At 48.2% G+C, this 12,657-nt stretch overlaps 1 protein-coding gene across 2 annotated transcripts in view; it reads right to left on the bottom strand.

Moving 5' to 3' along the window:
- Positions 1–12,657, bottom strand: part of LOC140386560 (nectin-2-like) — a 128,403-nt gene that overhangs the window by 91,468 nt on the left and 24,278 nt on the right. For both annotated transcript variants that reach the window (XM_072468983.1, XM_072468982.1), the window contains exons 2-5: positions 10,995–11,345; positions 5,657–5,950; positions 3,715–3,832; positions 1,641–1,789 (exon numbers count right to left, since the gene is read on the bottom strand). In XM_072468983.1, coding sequence (XP_072325084.1) covers positions 1,641–1,789; positions 3,715–3,832; positions 5,657–5,950; positions 10,995–11,345 — 912 coding nt within the window. The remainder of the gene's footprint in view (positions 1–1,640; positions 1,790–3,714; positions 3,833–5,656; positions 5,951–10,994; positions 11,346–12,657) is intronic.

Genomic DNA, 12,657 nt, shown 5'->3' with positions numbered 1-12,657 from the left:
TTAGGGAGGGAGTTCCAGTGGCTGTGAAGGAACAGCGATATCTTTCCAAGTCAGGGTGGTGAGTGACTTGGAGGGGAACCTCCAAGTGGTGGGATTTCCAAGTATCTGCTGCTCTTGTCCTTCTAGATGGTGGTGGGCGTGGATTTGGAAGGTGCTGTCTAAGGAACCTTGATGAGTTAGATGGTACACACAGCTGTCACTGTTCATCGGTGGTGAAGGGATTGAATGTCTGTGGAAGCGGGAGCAATTAAGCGGGGCTACTTTGTCCTTGATGGTGTTGAGCTTCTCGAGTATTCCATTACACTCCTGACTTGTGCCTTGTAGATCGTGGACTGGCTTTGGATCAGGCGAGTTACTTGTCGTAGGATTCCTAGCCTTTGAACAACCCACAGACCAATTAACATGCCAGGAAGGAATGGCCACTCAAGGCTCGTGCAAAAATAGTGACCAAGGCCCTCAAGTTCCCATCCAATTTCTGAAATCACTCATTGCCTCTGCTTCAATCACTTGTATGTTACGAACGCCAGGTCATTCCCACTCAGAATCTTTACAGTACAGGGGGAGGCCATTTGGCCCATCAAGTCCATACTGGCTCTCTGAAAGAGCATTCTACCTAGTTTTGCTCCCCTGCCTTATCCCCACAATCTTAAAAAAAGGTTCCTCCTCACTTTCCCTTCTGCCTCTCTTACCCAAAGCTCTAAATCTGTTTTCTTGGTCCTTGTACCATCAAGCTATTGGGAACAGCTTTTCCTAAGTAATGCATTTGTTATCCTGTACACCTCTATCAGACCTTCCCCCAATCCCCTTTACTCCACCCGATCCAGGTCACTGAAATCCCTCATCCCTGGAACCATTCTAGTTGAATATCTTCCACATCCTCCCTGAATCGTGATGACCAGATCGGGACGTGGTACTCTAGTTGTGGCCTAACCAGAGCTTTACCAATGTTCAGCCTAACTTCACTGCTTTTGTGCTCAACACCTGTGTTTATGAGGCCCAAGATTTCATTCATGTTACTAACCATGTGCTAAATATGTTCTGTCACTTTCAAAATTTAATGCACCCACGCCACCCCAGGTCCCTCTGCCCTGCACACTCTTTAGAGCTTCATCATTTAGTTTATATTGTCTCGCCCTATTTCCCCCTTCTGTCAGAATACATAGTCCTGCACTTAGTGTGTCAAATTCTACCTGCCACTTGTCTGCCCAACTGTTTATGGCTGGTTACAGTCAATTGGTACCGTTCTCATGGTCTGTTTGTAAACAGCAAGCATCTCGCATATAAAAAAATTATGGACTTTCAGAAAGATTCAATGAGTCAGGATGCCCGTCACAGGCATCCTGGACAACCACTCAAGTCCAATCCTCAAATCAGCAAATGGAGTCAGTAAAGCGGAGAAAGAGATGGGTTACACAATGTTTATGGTTACAGAAAAATTGTTCTGAATTAAAGCCAAACAAATCATGTCTTTCCATTATTTGCACAAAAAAAAAGAGCAGTTAACAAACAAACGTGTTGACGAAAGAAGCATTTTGGTATCTCCACTCTCACGCTTCAGCCCCCCCCCCTTCCCAGTTACTCACTCATTTAGAAGTAACCCCATTCGCCCCTTATCAGAGAGTCAGAGAAGCAGGACTCACCACGAACGAGGACATCCATCTTGGAACGTCCCTCCCCGAGGTCATTGGTGACCTGGCAAGTGAAGGTCCCATTGACATCGTAAGTCACGTCGGTCACCGTGAGCTGGTGCCCATTCACAGTGACAGAGCCCGGAACAGGTTCACCATTCCTGCAGAGAGATGCAAAACACCATTAATAAATGGAAGGCATTCCCCACGAGCAACAGAACGAGAGAGAGAAGTGGGAAGAGGTTTCACAAGGAAATTCCAAAGTTTGGGCACTAGGCGGCTGTTGGCACAGCTGGTTAGGGTAGATCAGAATAAAGATCCTTCAGGTCTGAGAGTGATATCAGATGGAACCGAGCGACTGCACGGAAAACTGTTGGAAATGGAGTTAATTGATGAGAGGGATGAGTCCATCTACTTTGGACCCAATACAGACCAAAATCTGAGAGACTGGGGACTGAGAGGCAAAAGGAGATGCGAGCTCTCCAATACAGAAATCAAAATGCCGATTAGACATGTACAAAATATCAAAAAAGTGAATGGGGTGTTAGCCTTTATCTGAATAGGTTGGGAGATGAGGCGAGTGTGGAAGTCATAATTGTACAAAACTCTAGTTGACCATATCTGGCGTAATTGGTCAGTTCCGGAAGCGAGGAAGGATATATTTGGCCTTAATAGTGTAGATTTACCCGAATGATCTCAAGGGCTCAAAGGGTTAAGTTAGGAGGACAGGTTGCACAGACAAAGCTTGTATTCCCTCAAGTTCAGATGATCAAAGGGTGATGTAATAGAGGTCTTTAAGATGACAAAAGGATTTGATAGGGTCGACAGAAAGAAACTACTACTTCTGGTTGTGGGGGTCGAGAAGGGGGGGCAGAACCTTCAAACATAATTGAGCGAGGCCATTCAGGGGTGATGGCAGGAGCACTAAAGAGTAAAGTTTTACAGCACAGAGACAGGCCCTTCGGCCCATCTTATCTGCACTGACCATCAAGCACCTATCTATTCTAATCCCATTTTCCAGCACTTGGTCCATTGCCTTGTATGTTATAGTGTTTCAAGTGCTCATCTAAATGGTTCCCACCTCTACCAACCTTTCAGGCAGTGTTCCAGATTCCCACCCCCTTTTGGGTGAAAAATGTTCTCCTCAATTCCTCTCTAAATTTCATGCCTCTCAGCTTAAATCTATGGTTACTGACCACTTTACGGTGTACGCCCCTCATAAATTTTACACCGCAATCAGGTTCCCCCTCTATCTTCTCTGCTCCAAGGTAAACAATCCCAGCCCACCCAGCCTCTCTTCATAGATGAAATACTCTGCCCAGGCAACATCCTGGTGAATCTCCTCTGCATCCTTCCTATTGTGTGGCACACCGTACTCTAGCTTAACATAAAGGGGACTGCAAATCCCCACAAAAGTATTCAAGGCTGGAATGAGTCCATTCAAAAAGGTCAAAACGGAGGTGAATGTATTCATTTTTTGTTGGGTATGGGGATCGAGGGAGGCGGCTCCATTTATTTGATCCATGCAACAGATCAGCTACAACCCTAGAAGAAATGGTGGAGCGGGCCTAAAGGGCTGTGTGTGGCCTCAGGACACTGCTGATTCTCCCAGATGCAATAAGCTTCTATGGTGGGTGGCACCGTGGTCTCACAGCGCCAGGAACCTGGGTTCGAATTCAAGCCTTGGCTGACTTCTCCCCCCAGGTTTCCTCCGGTTTTGTCCCACAATCCAAAGATGTGCAGGTTAGGTGGACTGGCCATGCTAAATTGCCCCTTGTTCAATAGAGATGTAGGTTAGGTGGGGTTATGGAGATAGGGTGGGGGAATTGGTCCTGTGGAGTGCTCTTTCAGAGGGCCGGTGCACTCGATGGGCCCAATGGTCCCTTCTTTACTGTAGGAATTCTATCTTAGTGCAGGATAAAAAGAGAAGTCATTCGGCCCACTTTTACAGTTATCATGGAAGCCATTACCATTTTGGGATGTGCATTCTGGATGCATATACATCACTATGCTAAAAAATGTTCATCTTGCTCATCACCCCTTCAACAAAAATAGAAATCAAAATACTTCCGGGATCAACACTTACATGAGCCATGTGTATGTACTTGCTGGTGGATTAGCTTTGGCGCTGCATGTCAAGGAAGCATGCTCTCTCCCTACGTACCAATTGTCATCATATCCTTCGATAATCACTATAGGTATGTCTGAAAATTAAGAGATACATTTAAAGAAATGTTTTGTGCATTGGCATGATTGCACAGCAGTAATTTTCAAATTCCCCCACAGCCTCCTCTATTCCCTTCTACATTTCGAACCTCCTCCAGCCACGACAACGGCCCCTTATCCCTGTAACATCCTCCAGCCCCCAAAATCCTCCCCCTTCTTTGTAAGCTCCTCCAGCCCTTACAACCACGGAGTCCCTACACTGCAGAGTGAGGCCATTCAACCCATCTGAAAGGGCACAATACGTAGGCCCACTCCCCCGCCCTATCCCATTACCCTGTAACCCCCATCTAACTTGCACGTCTTTGGACACGAAGGGGCAATTATCCATGGCCAATCCACCCAACCTCACATCCTCGGACTGTGCGAGGAAACCTACACAGACATGGGGTGTACGTACAAACTCCACACAGACAGTCGTCAAAGACCGGAGTTGAAGTTGGGTCCCTTGTGCTAAAAGGCAGCAGTGCTAACGTATCCAGCTCTGTGACCTCCTCCAGACCCTCCAACCTGCCCTATCTCTGTCTAACTCCCTCCAACCCCTACTGCATCTCTTCTATTCCATCCTCTTGACCAGGCATTGTCAAACCCGAGGGCGCAATCCGCAGGTGGGTGGCGGGCGGGTAACGGGAGGATCGCAGAGCTGTCCGTCGCGGCGCACCCGATCGCGCAAATCTGCGTGCAACAGTCGCAGCAGCCGGTTGTTAATAACGGCAGCTGCAATCTGCCTTCAAAATGACCGCGAACATGTAAAAAAAAATGCGGCCGCACTGCGCATGCATGTCAGATCATCGGCGCGCATGGGCAAAACTATGCGCATGCGCGCTGATGATCGGGCACACATGCGCAGTGTGGCCACTTTTTTTTTTAAACGGTCACAGCTTTTTTTTTTACAAGTTCGGGGGGGGTTTTATTTGATAAAATTCTACAGGAAAAAAAATGCAGACCTTTGGACAGATGGAGACTCCATGCTTTCCGACACTGGAAGGCTTCACCTTCATCCAACAGGTTGAATTGGAGGAGCGTGTACTAGGGCCAAAGGGACCCAAAACCATTTCCTCCATTTTTGTCAGCAGCAAACAAGGTGAGAGAAAATGGTGGTTTGCGCATGTCGGCCGGCGTGGGTCCCGAAGGTCGGCCGGCGTGGGTCGCGAAGGTCGGCCGGCGTGGGTCGCGAAGGTCGGCCGGTTGGTAAAAATGGGTCCCCGGAAAAAAAGTTTGAAGAACACTGCTCTTGACCATCCCCCGATTTCCATCACTTGACCATTAGCGGCCGTGCCTTCAGTTCCCTCCTTAAACCCTCTCCACCTCTCGCTCCTTTTAACCAACCTATTTGGACGAGGTTTTGGCCATCTGTCCTCATATCAACTCACGTCAGGTTGATACTCCTATGGAGTGTCTTTGGGACCATTTCACAAGTGCTAAAAACGTGCTATATTAAAGCTCGTTCTTTTTGACTGCTGGATCCAGCTCATCAGGACAAGATCGGGCCATTACACCGTAAGTATGTTAAGCAAGCACAAGGAATGTGAATTGATACATTTTGTGACCAAAATGGTTTTTTTTGGCGTCAATAGAAAAAGTCCCTTTCATTAAGAGCCAGACGACTCCAGTTTCGACTACAGGGAACCCAAGTTGAAAATTCACCTGCAGAATGACATTTCCCTCAGCGCATGATCATTGTCTGGAATGAACTCGCCAGTCACATTCAAACAGGAATTGGATGAAGATTTCTTTCAGTAGTTAAGGATGGATAAGAGACCAGGGTTGCCCAGATTGCTACATGACCATTATCAAATGCTTACACTTCACTGACAGAGTGATCTGGATGACGTCAGGTCGTTCCAGAGTTTGTTGGCGCACTTCACAAGTCATCTTCACCCCGTCCATCTCTCCACTGGGGACAGCCCTGAATTCACTATTCACCGTGAAGGTTCCATCGCTGTTCTTCGTCAGAGTGTCGGTGATGTTTCCTATAACATTCCTCGACCAAGAGATGGAAGCTGGTGGCTTGCCATTGGCCGAGGTACACATTGCCATGGGGACTTCAGCAAGTCCGGCCGTTACCAGGACCGGGCTGCCCTGGTTTTTGGGCTTGGCTGCAAAGAGAAAATGGTCACATGGAGTTAAAAACACAGGCCAGCAGTGATCAGGCCACACACCCGACGAGCAAGCCAGAGGGGCTCAATGGCCTCCCCTTTTCCCCACGACTATGTCTCCGGAGTTAAATAATTCACAGAAAGGGTTCAAATCCCACAGAAGCCAGCTGAGAATTTGGAGTCCAGTGGAAAAACAAAACTTGGAAATAGGTGATTCCGAAGCTTCCTGGTTTTGGTTTGGAAGCCAAACTGGTTGAGTGATGTCCCCTTTTATGGATAAGGATCGCCCTACCTGAGCTGGGCCTGACAATGTGGTTCAATCTTAACTGCGCCCTGGCCACTCAAGTGATTCAAAGGCAGCTGACCAATTCACCAAGTTAACTAGGGAATGAGCAATAAACCTGTGACAGCCGCTCCCAAATGTGAACTCTATTATAAGGCTATGGCGAAGGGTGAAGCAGAGTGTGACTGACCAGATAGCTCTTTCAAAGGGCCAACATAGGCACAGTGGGGCAAATGGCCTCTCTTGTTCCTCTATTATTTCACAGGATGTGAGCCCTGCTGTCCAAGCCAACGTTTGTTGCCCGCCCCTATTTGCCCTCAAGAAGGTGGTGAGCTGCGTTCTTGAACTGCTGCAGTCCCCGAGGTGCCGATACCCACTGTGCTGTTACGGATGGAGTTCCAGAATTTTGACCCAGTGACAGTGAAGGAACGGGTGATATATTTCCAAGTCAGGATGGCGAGTGGTTTGAAGCGGAAGCTCCAGGTGGTGGGGTCCCCATGTGTCTGCTGTCCTTGTCCTTCTAGATAGGATCACAGGTCTGGTAACTGTTGTTGAAGGAGCTTTGGCGAGTCACAGCAGTGCATCTTGTAGATGCTACACATGGCTGCTACTGTGCACGGGTGGTGGACGGAGTGAACATTTAAGTTGTGAGAGGGGCGTCATCAAGCTGGGCGCTTTATCCTGAATGGTGTTGAGCTTCAGGTTGTTGGAGCTGCACCAATCCAGGCCAGTGGAGAGTGTAAATGGGGAGGCGGTAGCATAGTGGTATTGTCACTGGATTAGTAAGCCAGAGACCCAGATTCATGCTCTGGGGACCCAGGTTCAAATCCTGCCGCTGCAGATGGTGAAATATGAATTAAATAAAAATCTGGAATTTAAAAAGTGTAATGATGACCATGAAGTCATTGTCGATTGTCGTAAAAACCCATCTTGCTCACCAATGTCCTTTGGGGAAAGAAATCTGCCGTCCTTATCTGGGTCTCTGGCTTACTAATCCACTGACCTATATTTGACTCTTAACTTGCCCCTTCGAGGGCAACGAGAGATGGGCAATAAATGCTGGCACAGCCTGCATTCCCGTGAATGAGTTTTAAAAAAAATTCCATCACACTCCTGACTTGTACCTTGCAGATGGTTGACAGGCTTTGGGGAGTCAGGAGGCGAGTTACTTGTTACCGATTCCAAGCCTCTGATCTGCTCTTGCATCCATAGTTTTTTGTGCGGCTAGTCCAGTTCAATTTCTGGTCTATGGTAATCTACCAGGATGTTGATAGTGGGGATTCTGTGCTGGGAAATACAGCTGCCACCCTGTTACTGGGAAGCTCAGGTTCTGACAATGAAGAGGAAGACAGAGATTGGTTTTGGGGGTCATGGTAGCGCAGTGGTTAGCACAGTTGCTTCACAGCTCCAGGGTCCCAGGTTCAATTCCCGGTTTAGGTCACTGCCTGTGCGGAGTCTGCACGTTCTCCCAGTGTCTGCGTGGGTTTCCTACGGGTGCTCCGGTTTCCTCACACAGTCCAAAGATGTGCAGGTTAGGTGGATTGGCCATGCTAAATTGCTCTTAGGTGTCCAAAAACGTCAGGTGGGGTTACTGGATTATGGGGATAGCGTGGAGGTGTAGGCTTAGGTAGGGTGCTCTTTCCAAGGGCCAATGCACTCGATGGGCTGAATGGCCTCCTTCTGCACTGTAAATTCCATGATTCTATCAGCCTCGCATCGGCCCAACACTGCAATTGAGGTAAGGGAGTGTACAGAGAGGGGAAGGATGAAGTAGGAGGGTATCGGTCATAGAGACTGTTAATGTGGGACTCGGTACAGTACCACCCCGCCTACAGTGTGATGTAAAGAGACATGATCAGAATCTAGAGGGCAGTCTAGGACTGAATAGAGACATATGCAGAAGTCAGCATAGAGTTATCTCCGATCTTGGACCTGCATACTTATGCGATACCAATAAACACTTAATCTTGAACTGTACAAGACTCAGAACATCTTTGTTGCTCTGGGGGGGGGGGGGGGGGGGGGGGGGCAAGGCCCAAAATGAGAGTCGCTGTATAACTAGTTAAACAAGAAAGTTGAGATCGCCATGACAGCGGGAACCCACAGCATTTCAAGCTGTGCCCAAACACACAAAATAAATTAAATGACTGCAGATTAAACATTAACTTTACCGGACCAAGGGGCAGCTACCCAATTCATCTACCCTACAGTGGCGCAGTGGTTAGCACTGCTGTCTCACGGCACCGTGGCCCTGTCTTCGATCCCGGGTCACTGTCCATGTGGAGTTTGCACGTTCTCCCAGTGTTTGCATGGGTCTCACCCCACAACCCAAAAGGTGTACAGGGCAGATGAATTGGCCCCACTAAATTGCCCCTTAATTGGAAAAAAAATAATTGGGTACTCCAAATTTATATTTTTTAAAAACTTTGCCAGACCAGTTTGGACTCATCCCAGGCTCAGAAGCAGCACTAATTCTTTAGATGTATGCTAGCTTTATCCAGCAAACACACTGGTTTATTCAGCAGGTCCAATAGCCGACAACACGGGGCAGCACGGTAGCATAGTGGTTAGCACAGTTGCTTCACAACTCCAGGGTCCCAGGTTCGATTCCCGGCTTGGGTCACTGTCCGTGCAGAGTCTGCACATTCTCCCCGGGTCTGCGTGGGTTTCCTCCGGGTGCTCCGCGGAGTTTCCTCCCACAGTCCAAAGATTTGCAGGTTAGATGGATTGGCCATGCTAAATTGCCCTTGGGTTTGGTGGGGTTACAGGGATAGGGTGGAGTTGTGTGCTTAAGTAGGGTGCTCTTTCGAGTTGTGTGCTTAAGTAGGGTGCTCTTTCCAAGAGTCGGTGCTGACTCTATGGGCCGAATGGCCTCCTTCTGCACTGTAAATTCTATGATTCTATGATTCTATGAACACAACAGCAAGGCAAGGCATCAATGAATATCAGCTAAATTCAATGAAGTTTTAAAGTAATTTGACATATATTTCAACATGTGATGCAACAAAATCCTAGAGATTGCGAAGTTCAGCAACAAATGTGTCCAACCTTCAATAATGAATTGTACAGGTTTGTTGAAGGCTGCAATTACAGTGACCCGAAACCAGGTTGTCAGAGTGGTGGACAATGCCTTTGCAGACATGCTTCAGGCGAAGGAAGATCTAATCCTTGAAAAGGCCATCCAGATTGTCAGACAATCCGAAATCTGCCTCCAGCACCATATCTTGGGTGGTGAAGGTAAGCCATGGTACAGACCAACCCCCACTGCCGAGCCTGTAAAGCAGCGACAGCGCAGGGAGACCCCAGGCCAAGGGAAGCAATACCTCAAATCGACCACCAGAGGGTGGGAAACCATCCTAGTGGTGTGGAGCCAAACGTCCCACAATCCCACCACAAGGTTTCAATTGCAACTGCCTGGGACACTTTGGAAAGCTACTCAAAACCAAAAACAAATCCAGAAAGGAGGATACTTGCAACTGAGGTAAAGTACCAGGAAAAGATCCAACCAAGGTCCTTCAGAAAAGGCAAAGATCCTGGATATCGGTGAATGGTCACTTCACCATTTGGACACAAGAGCCAGTGCCACAATCTCATCAGACAAGGGACAGTGGCCGAGACACGACTGGCTGAGGGCAAAGGAAACACCACTTTATGGGCCTGGTGGAATCAGACTACTGGTTGTAGGATTGATCCTGGGACCATTAAGGTATAGCAGCAATTAAATATTTGAAATAATGGTGGTGATCCGTAGCCAGTCTTTTTACCCTCCCAAGAGACCCAACAGTAAAGGATGCTTTCGACTGGAACCTCAGCTCCAACTTGTCTTCACTCTTCGCAGGTTTGGTTTGTCCAATTTCTTTGCAGGCAGCGGAAGCTCCTCATTGGTCAGGCCAGCCAATCAGTCAGACGGCGACCATGACGCTTCGTGTGGAAGGTGACAATGCCAATGGCCAGCAGCAGCTGCAGGGCGAGTCCCAAATCTTCTCGCGAGAGACGGTGCAATCTCCAGGCAGTAACACCGATTTACCGCACAGAAAATGCCAGAACATGGCAGCTGCCATAGACTGACCGCAGCACCTCGGTAAGGCAAGGGAGTGTACTGAAGAGAAGGTCGCCATTGAAGAAGCCAAGCTGCAACATGAACCTGTTGATGAGGCACATCCACATATCACAGGGACCCAATGAGCAGAGGAGACCTCCCCTTCAAAAAATGAGCGAGACAAGCTAGTGGACCTCGAGCAGACCAGATGGGGAGCCGACAAGGAGTGGAAAAAGAGAATTTTTTTAAAAAGAGGACCAAGTGCCAGAAAGACAACCTACAAAGCAGCCTGAGTCAACAAGATTTGTTCAGTTCAACAGTGCCGACCACTCCTCCAAGAGGAAGATCTGGGGAAGGAGAAGATGACTAGCATAATAGTAACGCAAGTATAGTACAAGTACATGAGGTAAAGATTTGGGATGGGGGGAGTGGAGTAAAAGGGTATCTGGCATAGAAACGGTTAACATGAGACTAGATACATTAGTGTCGCCAACTGTGTGATGCAAAGAGACACATGACCAGAGAAGAGTGAACAGGACTAGACAGAGACCTGTGTGGGAGCTAGCATAGAGTTAGCTTCAAGCTTGCGTTATACTTTGTATATTGTACATAGTTATGTGTTACCGATAAGCACTTAATGTTTAACTGCATATAACTCGGAACCTCTGAGACCTACTGAACAACATCTTACCACAAAGGAGATGGTTTTCGATTTGCCTTACCTAGGATGGTCAGGTTGGTGGTGGCCTCCTGGTTGCCATCAGGATACGTGGCAAACTCACAGCTGTAAACCCCATCGTCCCCCATTTCCAGGCGTTCAATCTCCAACGTGGCATCTTTGATGGAGGGCAAGCGAAAGTGAATGCGGCCCGCAGTGTCAGTGGGATAATGGGTTCCTAACTCAGGGTTGTACACTGCCAGGTTGATCTTGCTGCTGGCGGGGTCCTTCATCCAGGTGACCTGTGTGACCTGGAGGGCATTATCCGGGTCGATAAATTGGCATCGGAGGACTGCCTGCCTCCCCACATATCCATAAACATTAGGTTCCACTTTCACATTTTGGGCGTTACAAACTGGAAGGAAAGAGAGAGAGGGGGTGGGGGGGGATAAGGACAATATTAGCATAAACAATTCGATCAACTGCAATATTGTACACAATTATTAATTAGGAACAGGAAGCGGTCATTCAGCAGGTCAGGCCTATTCCGTCATTCAATAAACGACAGGTGATTGGGATCTCAACCTCCTTCACTAGTCTTTGCTCCATTATTCCAGAATATTCCTTCCCAACCATTAATTAGCGATCACAGTTCTGGAACATTCACTTCACCCCTCCTGGCCTCAACAGCTTTCCCATATGCTGCTGGAGTGGAGGGTTCCAGATATCCACCCCCACTTTGTGTGAAAATGTTTCCTGCCATGACCTCTGAACAATCTGGTTCCAATTCAAGGTTTTGTCCCTTTCTCTGGACTCTCCTCCCCTGCCCCTCACCCCCAAAACCAGATTTGCTCTATGGTCCCTGTCAAATCCTTAACCTCAATAACTCCTTAATCTTCGAAACACACGGGATCCTACGCATTTCACAGTCAAAGAACCATTACTTGAAGTGTAGCTATTGTTTAAATGTGGGAATCGCAGCCAATTTGTGCACAGCAAGTCCCACAAAACAGCGATGCGATAACAATTTGGATAATCTGTTTTTGTGTTGATGAGCAAGGGCCACGCCACACCCCAGAAATCCCTTCTGTTCTTTTTCCAATACTGGCCAAGGGATCTTTTGCACCCACCCAATAGGATAGACAAGGCCTCGATTTAATACCTCATCCAAAAGATAGCACCCTCTGGCAGCGTGGCAGCCCCTCCCTTGTACGGACCCTCCGACAGCACGGCGCACCCTTGCCAGTACTGAAGAACTGACCTGACGACAGCGCGGCGCCCAATTCCCAGTACTGAAGTATTGGCCCTCCGGCAGCAACCCCACCACCACAGTACTGACCCTTCAGCAGCACAGCGTGCCACCCCATACCCAAGTACCGACCCTCTGACAGCACAGTTAAGACCAACTTCCTCCCCCACTGGTGGCACCAACACTCCCACAATGCAGTTGGGGACAGGTCAAGTTGGAGTTCAACAGGAAATTGGAGGGGAAATGAAATGTTCATTCAGGGTTTGCAGTGAATAATTAATCTCGATATGTAACTCGGTTTTCTCTCTCAGTCGCTTGAGCCCAGGAGCACGCAGAGAAGATTTTAAAATAAACTTGTGGCAGGGCTGAGTCGGCCGCAGCTCAAATGCTGCAGTTCACAAGTGGCCCAGTTCCCATGACAACAGAGGTATTCGGTATAAAAACGCAGCCCTGACTGAAAGGCCAGCCAATTACAGCT

The sequence above is a fragment of the Scyliorhinus torazame genome, chromosome 12, assembly GCF_047496885.1.
Source record: "Scyliorhinus torazame isolate Kashiwa2021f chromosome 12, sScyTor2.1, whole genome shotgun sequence".
NCBI lineage: Eukaryota > Metazoa > Chordata > Chondrichthyes > Carcharhiniformes > Scyliorhinidae > Scyliorhinus > Scyliorhinus torazame.
The sequence above is the reverse complement of the archived record's forward strand: the minus strand, read 5'-3'. Positions and strand labels throughout refer to the sequence as shown.